General features: G+C 44.5%; 1 protein-coding gene across 1 annotated transcript in view; it reads left to right on the top strand.

Annotated features, from left to right (window-relative positions):
* LOC123993217 (unconventional myosin-X-like) overlaps positions 1-12,515 on the top strand; it is a 249,611-nt gene that overhangs the window by 132,719 nt on the left and 104,377 nt on the right. The window contains 3 exon segments of the mRNA XM_046295154.1: positions 5,812-5,892; positions 8,131-8,255; positions 9,061-9,175. Of these exon segments, the coding sequence (XP_046151110.1) occupies positions 5,812-5,892; positions 8,131-8,255; positions 9,061-9,175 (321 nt within the window).

Genomic DNA, 12,515 nt, shown 5'->3' with positions numbered 1-12,515 from the left:
AGATGTGTTTCTGATCCCGTATCTAGATGTGTTGTTGTGTTTCTGATCCCGTATCTAGATGTGTTGTTGTGTTTCTGATCCCGTATCTAGATGTGTTGTTGTGTTTCTGATCCCGTATCTAGATGTGTGTCTGATCCCATATCTAGATGTGTCTGATCCCATATCTAGATGTGTTTCTGATCCCGTATCTAGATGTGTTGTTGTTTCTCATCCCGTATCTAGATGTGTTGTTGTGTTTCTGATCCTGTATCTAGATGTGTTGTTGTGTTTCTGATCCCGTATCTAGATGTGTTGTTGTGTTTCTGATCCCGTATCTAGATGTGTTTCTGATCCCGTATCTAGATGTGTTGTTGTGTTTCTGATCCCGTATCTAGATGTGTTGTTGTGTTTCTGATCCCGTATCTAGATGTGTTGTTGTGTTTCTGATCCAGTATCTAGATGTGTTTCTGATCCCGTATCTAGATGTGTTGTTGTGTTTCTGATCCCGTATCTAGATGTGTTGTTGTGTTTCTGATCCCGTATCTAGATGTGTTGTTGTGTTTCTGATCCTGTATCTAGATGTGTTGTTGTGTTTCTGATCCCGTATCTAGATGTGTTGTTGTGTTTCTGATCCCGTATCTAGATGTGTTTCTGATCCCGTATCTAGATGTGTTGTTGTGTTTCTGATCCAGTATCTAGATGTGTTGTTGTGTTTCTGATCCCGTATCTAGATGTGTTGTTGTGTTTCTGATCCCGTATCTAGATGTGTTGTTGTGTTTCTGATCCCGTATCTAGATGTGTTTCTGATCCCGTATCTAGATGTGTTTCTGATCCCGTATCTAGATGTGTTGTTGTGTTTCTGATCCTGTATCTAGATGTGTTTCTGATCCTGTATCTAGATGTGTTTCTGATCCTGTATCTAGATGTGTTTCTGATCCTGTATCTAGATGTGTTTCTGATCCTGTATCTAGATGTGTTTCTGATCCTGTATCTAGATGTGTTTCTGATCCTGTATCTAGATGTGTTTCTGATCCCGTATCTAGATGTGTTTCTGATCCCGTATCTAGATGTGTTGTTGTGTTTCTGATCCCGTATCTAGATGTGTTGTTGTGTTTCTGATCCCGTATCTAGATGTGTTGTTGTGTTTCTGATCCCGTATCTAGATGTGTTGTTGTGTTTCTGATCCCGTATCTAGATGTGTGTCTGATCCCATATCTAGATGTGTCTGATCCCATATCTAGATGTGTCTGATCCCATATCTAGATGTGTTTCTGATCCCGTATCTAGATGTGTTTCTGATCCCGTATCTAGATGTGTTGTTGTGTTTCTGATCCAGTATCTAGATGAGTTTCTGATCCAGTATCTAGATGTGTTTCTGATCCCGTATCTAGATGTGTTGTTGTGTTTCTGATCCCGTATCTAGATGTGTTGTTGTGTTTCTGATCCCATATCTAGATGTGTTGTTGTTTCTCATCCCGTATCTAGATGTGTTGTTGTGTTTCTGATCCCGTATCTAGATGTGTTGTTGTGTTTCTGATCCCATATCTAGATGTGTTGTTGTGTTTCTGATCCCGTATCTAGATGTGTTGTTGTGTTTCTGATCCCATATCTAGATGTGTTGTTGTGTTTCTGATCCCGTATCTAGATGTGTTGTTGTGTTTCTGATCCCGTATCTAGATGTGTTGTTGTGTTTCTGATCCCGTATCTAGATGTGTTGTTGTGTTTCTGATCCCGTATCTAGATGTGTTGTTGTGTTTCTGATCCAGTATCTAGATGTGTTTCTGATCCCGTATCTAGATGTGTTTCTGATCCCGTATCTAGATGTGTTTCTGATCCCGTATCTAGATGTGTTGTTGTGTTTCTGATCCCGTATCTAGATGTGTTGTTGTGTTTCTGATCCCGTATCTAGATGTGTTGTTGTGTTTCTGATCCTGTATCTAGATGTGTTGTTGTGTTTCTGATCCTGTATCTAGATGTGTTGTTGTGTTTCTGATCCCGTATCTAGATGTGTTGTTGTTTCTCATCCCGTATCTAGATGTGTTGTTGTGTTTCTGATCCTGTATCTAGATGTGTTGTTGTGTTTCTGATCCCGTATCTAGATGTGTTGTTGTGTTTCTGATCCAGTATCTAGATGTGTTTCTGATCCCGTATCTAGATGTGTTGTTGTGTTTCTGATCCCGTATCTAGATGTGTTGTTGTGTTTCTGATCCCGTATCTAGATGTGTTGTTGTGTTTCTGATCCAGTATCTAGATGTGTTTCTGATCCCGTATCTAGATGTGTTGTTGTGTTTCTGATCCCGTATCTAGATGTGTTTCTGATCCCGTATCTAGATGTTGTTGTGTTTCTGATCCAGTATCTAGATGTGTTGTTGTGTTTCTGATCCCGTATCTAGATGTGTTGTTGTGTTTCTGATCCCGTATCTAGATGTGTTGTTGTGTTTCTGATCCCGTATCTAGATGTGTTGTTGTGTTTCTGATCCCGTATCTAGATGTGTTTCTGATCCCGTATCTAGATGTGTTTCTGATCCCGTATCTAGATGTGTTTCTGATCCCGTATCTAGATGTCTTGTTGTGTTTCTGATCCTGTATCTAGATGTGTTTCTGATCCTGTATCTAGATGTGTTTCTGATCCTGTATCTAGATGTGTTTCTGATCCCGTATCTAGATGTGTTGTTGTGTTTCTGATCCCGTATCTAGATGTGTTGTTGTGTTTCTGATCCCGTATCTAGATGTGTTGTTGTGTTTCTGATCCCGTATCTAGATGTGTTGTTGTGTTTCTGATCCAGTATCTAGATGTGTTGTTGTGTTTCTGATCCCGTATCTAGATGTGTTGTTGTGTTTCTGATCCCATATCTAGATGTGTTGTTGTGTTTCTGATCCCGTATCTAGATGTGTTTCTGATCCCGTATCTAGATGTGTTTCTGATCCCGTATCTAGATGTGTTTCTGATCCCGTATCTAGATGTGTTGTTGTGTTTCTGATCCCGTATCTAGATGTGTTTCTGATCCCGTATCTAGATGTGTTTCTGATCCCGTATCTAGATGTGTTGTTGTGTTTCTGATCCTGTATCTAGATGTGTTTCTGATCCCGTATCTAGATGTGTTTCTGATCCCGTATCTAGATGTGTTTCTGATCCCGTATCTAGATGTGTTTCTGATCCCGTATCTAGATGTGTTGTTGTGTTTCTGATCCCGTATCTAGATGTGTTTCTGATCCCGTATCTAGATGTGTTTCTGATCCCGTATCTAGATGTGTTGTTGTGTTTCTGATCCTGTATCTAGATGTGTTTCTGATCCTGTATCTAGATGTGTTTCTGATCCTGTATCTAGATGTGTTTCTGATCCTGTATCTAGATGTGTTTCTGATCCTGTATCTAGATGTGTTGTTGTGTTTCTGATCCCGTATCTAGATGTGTTGTTGTGTTTCTGATCCCGTATCTAGATGTGTTGTTGTGTTTCTGATCCCGTATCTAGATGTGTTGTTGTGTTTCTGATCCCGTATCTAGATGTGTTTCTGATCCCGTATCTAGATGTGTTTCTGATCCCGTATCTAGATGTGTTGTTGTGTTTCTGATCCCGTATCTAGATGTGTTTCTGATCCCGTATCTAGATGTGTTTCTGATCCCGTATCTAGATGTGTTTCTGATCCCGTATCTAGATGTGTTGTTGTGTTTCTGATCCTGTATCTAGATGTGTTTCTGATCCTGTATCTAGATGTGTTTCTGATCCTGTATCTAGATGTGTTTCTGATCCTGTATCTAGATGTGTTTCTGATCCCGTATCTAGATGTGTTTCTGATCCCGTATCTAGATGTGTTTCTGATCCCGTATCTAGATGTGTTGTTGTGTTTCTGATCCTGTATCTAGATGTGTTTCTGATCCTGTATCTAGATGCGTTTCTGATCCTGTATCTAGATGTGTTTCTGATCCCGTATCTAGATGTGTTTCTGATCCCGTATCTAGATGTGTTGTTGTGTTTCTGATCCCGTATCTAGATGTGTTGTTGTTTCTGATCCCGTATCTAGATGTGTTGTTGTGTTTCTGATCCCGTATCTAGATGTGTTGTTGTGTTTCTGATCCCGTATCTAGATGTGTTTCTGATCCCGTATCTAGATGTGTTTCTGATCCCGTATCTAGATGTGTTTCTGATCCCATATCTAGATGTGTTTCTGATCCCGTATCTAGATGTGTTGTTGTGTTTCTGATCCCGTATCTAGATGTGTTGTTGTGTTTCTGATCCCGTATCTAGATGTGTTTCTGATCCTGTATCTAGATGTGTTTCTGATCCTGTATCTAGATGTGTTGTTGTGTTTTTGATCCTGTATCTAGATGTGTTGTTGTGTTTTTGATTCCGTATCTAGATGTGTTGTTGTGTTTCTGATCCCGTATCTAGATGTGTTTCTGATCCCGTATCTAGATGTGTTTCTGATCCCGTATCTAGATGTGTTTCTGATCCCGTATCTAGATGTGTTTCTGATCCCGTATCTAGATGTGTTTCTGATCCCGTATCTAGATGTGTTGTTGTGTTTCTGATCCTGTATCTAGATGTGTTTCTGATCCTGTATCTAGATGCGTTTCTGATCCTGTATCTAGATGTGTTTCTGATCCCGTATCTAGATGTGTTTCTGATCCCGTATCTAGATGTGTTGTTGTGTTTCTGATCCCGTATCTAGATGTGTTGTTGTTTCTGATCCCGTATCTAGATGTGTTGTTGTGTTTCTGATCCCGTATCTAGATGTGTTGTTGTGTTTCTGATCCCGTATCTAGATGTGTTTCTGATCCCGTATCTAGATGTGTTTCTGATCCCGTATCTAGATGTGTTTCTGATCCCATATCTAGATGTGTTTCTGATCCCGTATCTAGATGTGTTGTTGTGTTTCTGATCCCGTATCTAGATGTGTTGTTGTGTTTCTGATCCCGTATCTAGATGTGTTTCTGATCCTGTATCTAGATGTGTTTCTGATCCTGTATCTAGATGTGTTGTTGTGTTTTTGATCCTGTATCTAGATGTGTTGTTGTGTTTTTGATTCCGTATCTAGATGTGTTGTTGTGTTTCTGATCCCGTATCTAGATGTGTTTCTGATCCCGTATCTAGATGTGTTTCTGATCCCGTATCTAGATGTGTTTCTGATCCCGTATCTAGATGTGTTTCTGATCCCGTATCTAGATGTGTTGTTGTGTTTCTGATCCCGTATCTAGATGTGTTGTTGTGTTTCTGATCCTGTATCTAGATGTGTTTCTGATCCTGTATCTAGATGTGTTTCTGATCCCGTATCTAGATGTGTTTCTGATCCCGTATCTAGATGTGTTGTTGTGTTTCTGATCCTGTATCTAGATGTGTTTCTGATCCTGTATCTAGATGTGTTTCTGATCCCATATCTAGATGTGTTTCTGATCCCATATCTAGATGTGTTTCTGATCCCATATCTAGATGTGTTTCTGATCCCATATCTAGATGTGTTTCTGATCCCGTATCTAGATGTGTTGTTGTGTTTCTGATCCCGTATCTAGTTGTGTTTCTGATCCCGTATCTAGATGTGTTGTTGTGTTTCTGATCCTGTATCTAGATGTGTTTCTGATCCCGTATCTAGATGTGTTTCTGATCCCATATCTAGATGTGTTTCTGATCCCGTATCTAGATGTGTTGTTGTGTTTCTGATCCCGTATCTAGATGTGTTTCTGATCCTGTATCTAGATGTGTTGTTGTGTTTTTGATTCCGTATCTAGATGTGTTGTTGTGTTTCTGATCCCATATCTAGATGTGTTTCTGATCCTGTATCTAGATGTGTTGTGTTTTTGATTCCGTATCTAGATGTGTTGTTGTGTTTCTGCAGGACTCTCTCCATTCCTTGATGAACACTCTGAGTGCCTCCAACCCTTTCTTTGTGCGCTGCATCAAACCCAACATGAACAAGGTGGGTCATTTAGTACTCACCACAACATGGACAAGGTGGGTCATTCAGTACTCACCACAACATGGACAAGGTGGGTCATTCAGTACTCACCACAACATGGACAAGGTGGGTCATTCAGTACTCACCACAACATGGACAAGGTGGGTCATTCAGTACTCACCACAACATGGACAAGGTGGGTCATTCAGTACTCACCACAACATGGACAAGGTGGGTCATTTAGGGACAAGGTGGGTCATTCAGTACTCACCACAACATGGACAAGGTGGGTCATTCAGTACTCACCACAACATGGACAAGGTGGGTCATTCAGTACTCACCACAACATGGACAAGGTGGGTCATTCAGTACTCACCACAACATGGACAAGGTGGGTCATTCAGTACTCACCACAACATGGACAAGGTGGGTCATTCAGTGTTCACCCCAACATGGACAAGGTGGGTCATTCAGTGTTCACCCCAACATGGACAAGGTGGGTCATTCAGTATTCACCCCAACATGGACAAGGTGGGTCATTCAGTATTCAGGCAGTTAACCCACTGTTCCTAGGCCGTCATTGAAAATAAGAATTTGTTCTTAACTGACTTGCCTAGTAAAATAAATAAAAATAAAAACATTATTTTAAAAAAATCACCCCAACATGGACAAGGTGGGTCATTCAGTATTCACCCCCAACGTGGACAAGGTGGGTCATTCAGTATTCACCCCCAACATGGACAAGGTGGGTCATTCAGTATTCACCCCCAACGTGGACAAGGTGGGTCATTCAGTATTCACCCCCAACATGGACAAGGTGGGTCATTCAGTATTCACCCCAACATGGACAAGGAGGGTCATTCAGTATTCACCCCCAACATGGACAAGGTGGGTCATTCAGTATTCACCCCCAACGTGGACAAGGTGGGTCATTCAGTATTCACCCCCAACGTGGACAAGGTGGGTCATTCAGTATTCACCCCAACCACCAGCTACTGAATGTGAACTAGTCTGTTACTGTGTACAGAGGCAGGCAGATCCCAGAAATTCCATATCTAGCTGCTATTCAAAGTTTTAATAGTCGTCGTCTGCTGCCTCGTCCCGGCTGACAAGGGAATGCTGTTGTCTCTGGGGGGCTTAGCTGTATCACAGGGACTTCGTTTGTTGAACATTCAAGTCCTGACACTCCTGAACATCAGGTTGATAACATGCCTGATGGTAGGGTACCACACACACACACACACAGCCAGTGAGATGTGAATCAGAGTTAAGTGATTGTGCAGTGTGATAAGCAGCACTGAGGCAGTCAGAACAGACCAGCTGAGATGTGAATCAGAGTTAAGTGATTGTGCAGTGTGATAAGCAGCACTGAGACAGTCAGAACAGACCAGCTGAGATGTGAATCAGAACAGACCAGCTGAACAGACCACAAACAATATAGTTGATTTATACTGGACTGAAACGATCCTGTGGGTTAAGGACATGTAACAGAATTCTAGTTCCTAAACACCTTCTATCGCCCCTCCTGTAAGACGAGCATAGTACTGTTCCCTCCTGTAAGACGAGCATAGTACTGTTCCCTCCTGTAAGACGAGCATAGTACTGGTCCCTCCTGTAAGACGAGCATAGTACTGGTCCCTCCTGTAAGACGAGCACAGGACTGGTCCCTCCTGTAAGACGAGCATAGTACTGTTCCCTCCTGTAAAACGAGCACAGGACTGTTGTGTCCCCTCCTGTAAGACGAGCATAGTACTGTTCCCTCCTGTAAGACGAGCATAGTACTGTTGTGGGCCCTCCTGTAAGACGAGCACAGGACTGTTGTGGGCCCTCCTGTAAGACGAGCACAGGACTGTTGTGGGCCCTCCTGTAAGACGAGCATAGTACTGTTGTGGGCCCTCCTCTAAGATGAGCATAGTACTGTCCCCTCCTGTAAGACGAGCATAGTACTGTCCCCTCCTGTAAGACGAGCACAGTACTGTGTGTTGCCTCCTGTAAGACGAGCACAGTACTGTGTGTTGCCTCCTGTAAGACGAGCACAGTACTGTGTGTTGCCTCCTGTAAGACGAGCACAGTACTGTGTGTTGCCTCCTGTAAGACGAGCGCAGTACTGTGTGTTGCCTCCTGTAAGACGAGCACAGTACTGTGTGTTGCCTCCTGTACTGTTAACTATACTTCTGTGCAGTCGTACGACGGCTGCTGTTTTTGTATTCTCACAGAGTTAGAGTTGAAAAGTAATTCAGTGTGTTTTGTACTTCTCAGAACGCCAACATGTTTGACCCAGAAGTGGTCCTGAACCAGCTGAGGTATTCTGGGATGTTGGAGACCGTGAAGATCCGCAGAGCTGGTTTCCCTGTCCGCAGGACTTTTAATGACTTCCACAGCAGGTGAGAAAAATTTACTATGGTCTTTTTACAGGGACTAACATCACCGTCTCCCGTGCACGGTAGATCACCTGCTGGGTGTAGAATCACCTGCTGGGTGTAGAATCACCTGCTGGGTGTAGAATCACCTGCTGGGTGTAGAATCACCTGCTGGGTGTAGAATCACCTGCACCTGGGTGTAGAATCACCTGGGTGTAGAATCACCTGCTGGGTGTAGAATCACCTGCTGGGTGTCACCTGATCACCTGCTGGGTGTAGAATCACCTGCTGGGTGTAGAATCACCTGCTGGGTGTAGAATCACCTGCTGGGTGTAGAATCACCTGCTGGGTGTAGAATCACCTGATCACCTGCTGGGTGTCGATCACCTGCTGGGTGTAGAATCACCTGCTGGGTGTAGAATCACCTGCTGGGTGTAGAATCACCTGCTCACCTGCTGGGTGTAGAATCACCTGCTGGGTGTCGATGAACACCGGGGATATACTCTGTGATCTGGGTCAATGGCATGGCTGCCCACTTACAAAACAGCAGAAGATGCGGACTCAGTGCTCACCTGGGTCATTGAGCTCGTGTTGATTTCCTATTGTGCTGCTGTCAACTGTCTGGGTGTCATGTCATGTTGTGCTCCTTCGACATGTTTGATTTGTCTGGCCCGTTGGATCTGTGTCTGACCCGTTGGATCTGTGTCTGACCCGTTGGATCTGTGTCTGACCCGTTGGATCTGTGTCTGACCCGTTGGATCTGTGTCTGACCCGTTGCATCTCGGTCGGATCAGTGTCTGACCTGTGTGCGTCTCTGTTCCCTGTGCAGGTACAAGATTATCCTGAAAGACAGGCATCCAACAGACGACCAGAGAGGGAGGTGCACAGAGCTGCTGATGTCATACGACCCCGCCAAGATAGACTGGCAGCTGGGGAAGACTAAGGTGCGCTGGTCCTGTGGCTCTGACATCACACTCTTACACGGCATACTCTGCTGCATGTCCTGTGACCCAGGGGTTTACAGGGTTGAACAGGGTAGAGTTACATGTTATAGGGGACCACCCATACGTGGAATGTATGCACACATGACTGTAAGTCGCTTTGGATAAAAGCGTCTGCTAAATGGCATATATTTTTAATATTTTTATAGATTATAAGAGCAGGGACTGAAGGAGCATCAGCTTCAGGATAACAACAAACCCACAGCTGGGACAGGATCAGATGAAATATCAGGTCTTCTCTTCCTGACATAGGGCTTCATCTTTACTTCATCTTTACAAGCCTTCCTCATCAGCCACGTATTGGGTATCTGTCTGACGCCATGGGTATCTGTCTGACGCCATGGGTATCTGTCTGACGCCATGGGTATCTGTCTGACGCCATGGGTATCTGTCTGGCGCCATGGATATCTGTCTGGGTATTTTACTTATTGATGCAGGACACCTCTAACTTATTTTGATCTATGACACACTGGAATAGGGTGCAGGACACCTCTAACTCAGTGTTTGATCCATGACACACTGGAATAGGGTGCAGGACACCTCTAACTCAGTGTTTGATCCATGACACACTGGAATAGGGTGCAGGACACCTCTAACTCAGTGTTTGATCCATGACACACTGGAATAGGGTGCAGGACACCTCTAACTCAGTGTTTGATCCATGACACACTGGAATAGGGTGCAGGACACCTCTAACTCAGTGTTTGATCTGTGACACTGTAATAGGGAGCAGGACATCAGTGGTGAAAGAGACCATATGACTGACCACAGGGGTAAAGGCCAGGCAGAGAGTCAATATGTGGATTAGAGGACATGACTGGTGGTCTGTGTGTGTAGAACCCCCAGAGTGATTTTTACTTTATTTAACCTTTATTTAACTAGTCAGGTCAGTTAAGAACAAATTCTTATTTTCAATAGAACTGCCTGTTCAGGGGCAGAATGACATATTTGTGCCTTGTCACCTCGGGGATTTGAACTTGTAACCTTCCAGTTACTAGTCCAACGCTCTAACCACTAGGCTACCAGCTGGTTACTAGTCCACTCTAACCACTAGGCTACCTGCTGGTTCCTAGTCCAACACTCTAACCACTAGGCTACCTGCTGGTTCCTAGTCCTACGCTCTAACCACTAGGCTACCTGCTGGTTCCTAGTCCAACGCTCTAACCACTAGGCTACCCTGCCGCCCCTACGCTCTAACCACTAGGCTACCCTGCCGCCCCTACGCTCTAACCACTAGGCTACCCTGCCGCCTCTACGCTCTAACCACTAGGCTACCCTGCCGCCTCTACGCCGCCTCTAACCACCTAGGCTACCCTGCCGCCTCTACGCTCTAACCACTAGGCTACCCTGCCGCCTCTACGCTCTAACCACTAGGCTACCCTGCCGCCTCTACACTCTAACCACTAGGCTACCCTGCCGCCTCTACACTCTAACCACTAGGCTACCCTGCCGCCTCTACGCTCTAACCACTAGGCTACCCTGCCGCCTCCTACGCTCTAACCACTAGGCTACCTGCTGGTTCGTCCTCTACGCTCTAACCACTAGGCTACCCTGGTTCCGCCTCTACGCTCTAACCACTAGGCTACCTGCTGGTTCCTAGTCCTACGCTCTAACCACTAGGCTACCTGCTGGTTCCTAGTCCCTACGCTCTAACCACTAGGCTACCTGCTGGTTCCTAGTCCAACGCTCTAACCACTAGGCTACCCTGCCGCCTACGCTCTAACCACTAGGCTACCTGCTGGTTCCTAGTCCTACGCTCTAACCACTAGGCTACCTGCTGGTTCCTAGTCCTACGCTCTAACCACTAGGCTACCTGCTGGTTCCTAGTCCTACGCTCTAACCACTAGGCTACCTGCTGGTTCCTAGTCCAACGCTCTAACCACTAGGCTACCCTGCCGCCTCTACGCTCTAACCACTAGGCTACCCTGCCGCCTCTACGCTCTAACCACTAGGCTACCCTGCCGCCTCTACGCTCTAACCACTAGGCTACCCTGCCGCCTCTACGCTCTAACCACTAGGCTACCCTGCCGCCTCTACGCTCTAACCACTAGGCTACCCTGCCGCCTCTACGCTCTAACCACTAGGCTACCCTGCCGCCTCTACGCTCTAACCACTAGGCTACCCTGCCGCCCCAGATGAGGTGTAGAATGGTGGTGGGTGAATAAAATACGTGTAGCACTAGGTCTAATCTGAGGGAAATATGTGTCTCTATGGTCATACGTTGGACAGGAGGTTTGGAAGTGCAGCTCAGATTCCACCTCATTTTGTGGGCAGTGAGCACATAGCCTGTCTTGTCTTGAGGGCCATGTCTGTCTACGACGGCCTTTCTCAATAGCAAGGCTATGCTAACTGAGTCTGTACATAGTCAAAGCTTTCCTTAAGTTTGGGTCAGTCACAGTGGTCAGGTATTCTGCCGCTGTGTACTCTCTGTTTAGGGCCAAATACCATTCTAGTTTGCTCTGTTTTTTTTGTTAATTCTTTCCAATGTGTCAAGTAATTACCTTTTTTGTTTTCTCATGATTTGGTTGGGTCTAATTGTGTTGCTGTGCTGGGGCTCTGCGGGGTGTGTTTGTGAACAGAGCCCCAGGACCAGCTTGCTTAGGGGACTCTTCTCCAGGTTCATCTCTCTGTAGGTGATGGCTTTGTTATGGAAGGTTTGGGAATCGCTTCCTTTTAGGTGGTTGTAGAATTTAACGGCTCTTTCCTGGATTTAGGCATAATTTTGCTTTGCATTATTTGGTGTTCTACGTTGTACACAGAGGATATTTTTTGTAGAATTCTGCATGCAGTGTCTCAATCTGTAGTTTTTCACATTTTGTGAAGTCTTGGTTGGTGAGCGGACCCCAGACCTCACAACCATAAAGGGCAATGGGTTCTATGACTGATTCAAGTATTTTTAGCCAGATCCTAATTGGTATGTTGAATTTTATGTTCCTTTTGATGGCATAGGAGGCCCTTCTTGCCTTGTCTCTCAGATCATTCACAGCTTTGCCACAAGAAAAGGGCAACCAGTGAAGAACAAACACCATTGTAAATACAACCCCATATTTATGTTAATTTTACCTTTTGTACTTTAACAATTAACTTAATATGACATTTGAAATATTTTATTCTTTTTGGAACTTTTATGAGTGTAATATGTTTACTGTTAATTTGTGTTGTTTATTTTGCTTTTGTTTATTACCTAGTTAACGTATGTTTCCCATGCCAATAAATCCCTTTGAAATGTAGTGGTAGTTTGTTGACCGTGTAATGTAGTGGTAGTTTATTGACCCTGTAGTGT

This window comes from Oncorhynchus gorbuscha, linkage group LG01, assembly GCF_021184085.1.
Source record: "Oncorhynchus gorbuscha isolate QuinsamMale2020 ecotype Even-year linkage group LG01, OgorEven_v1.0, whole genome shotgun sequence".
NCBI classification, from domain to species: Eukaryota; Metazoa; Chordata; class Actinopteri; order Salmoniformes; family Salmonidae; genus Oncorhynchus; species Oncorhynchus gorbuscha.
This window is presented reverse-complemented; position numbering and strand designations above follow the sequence as displayed.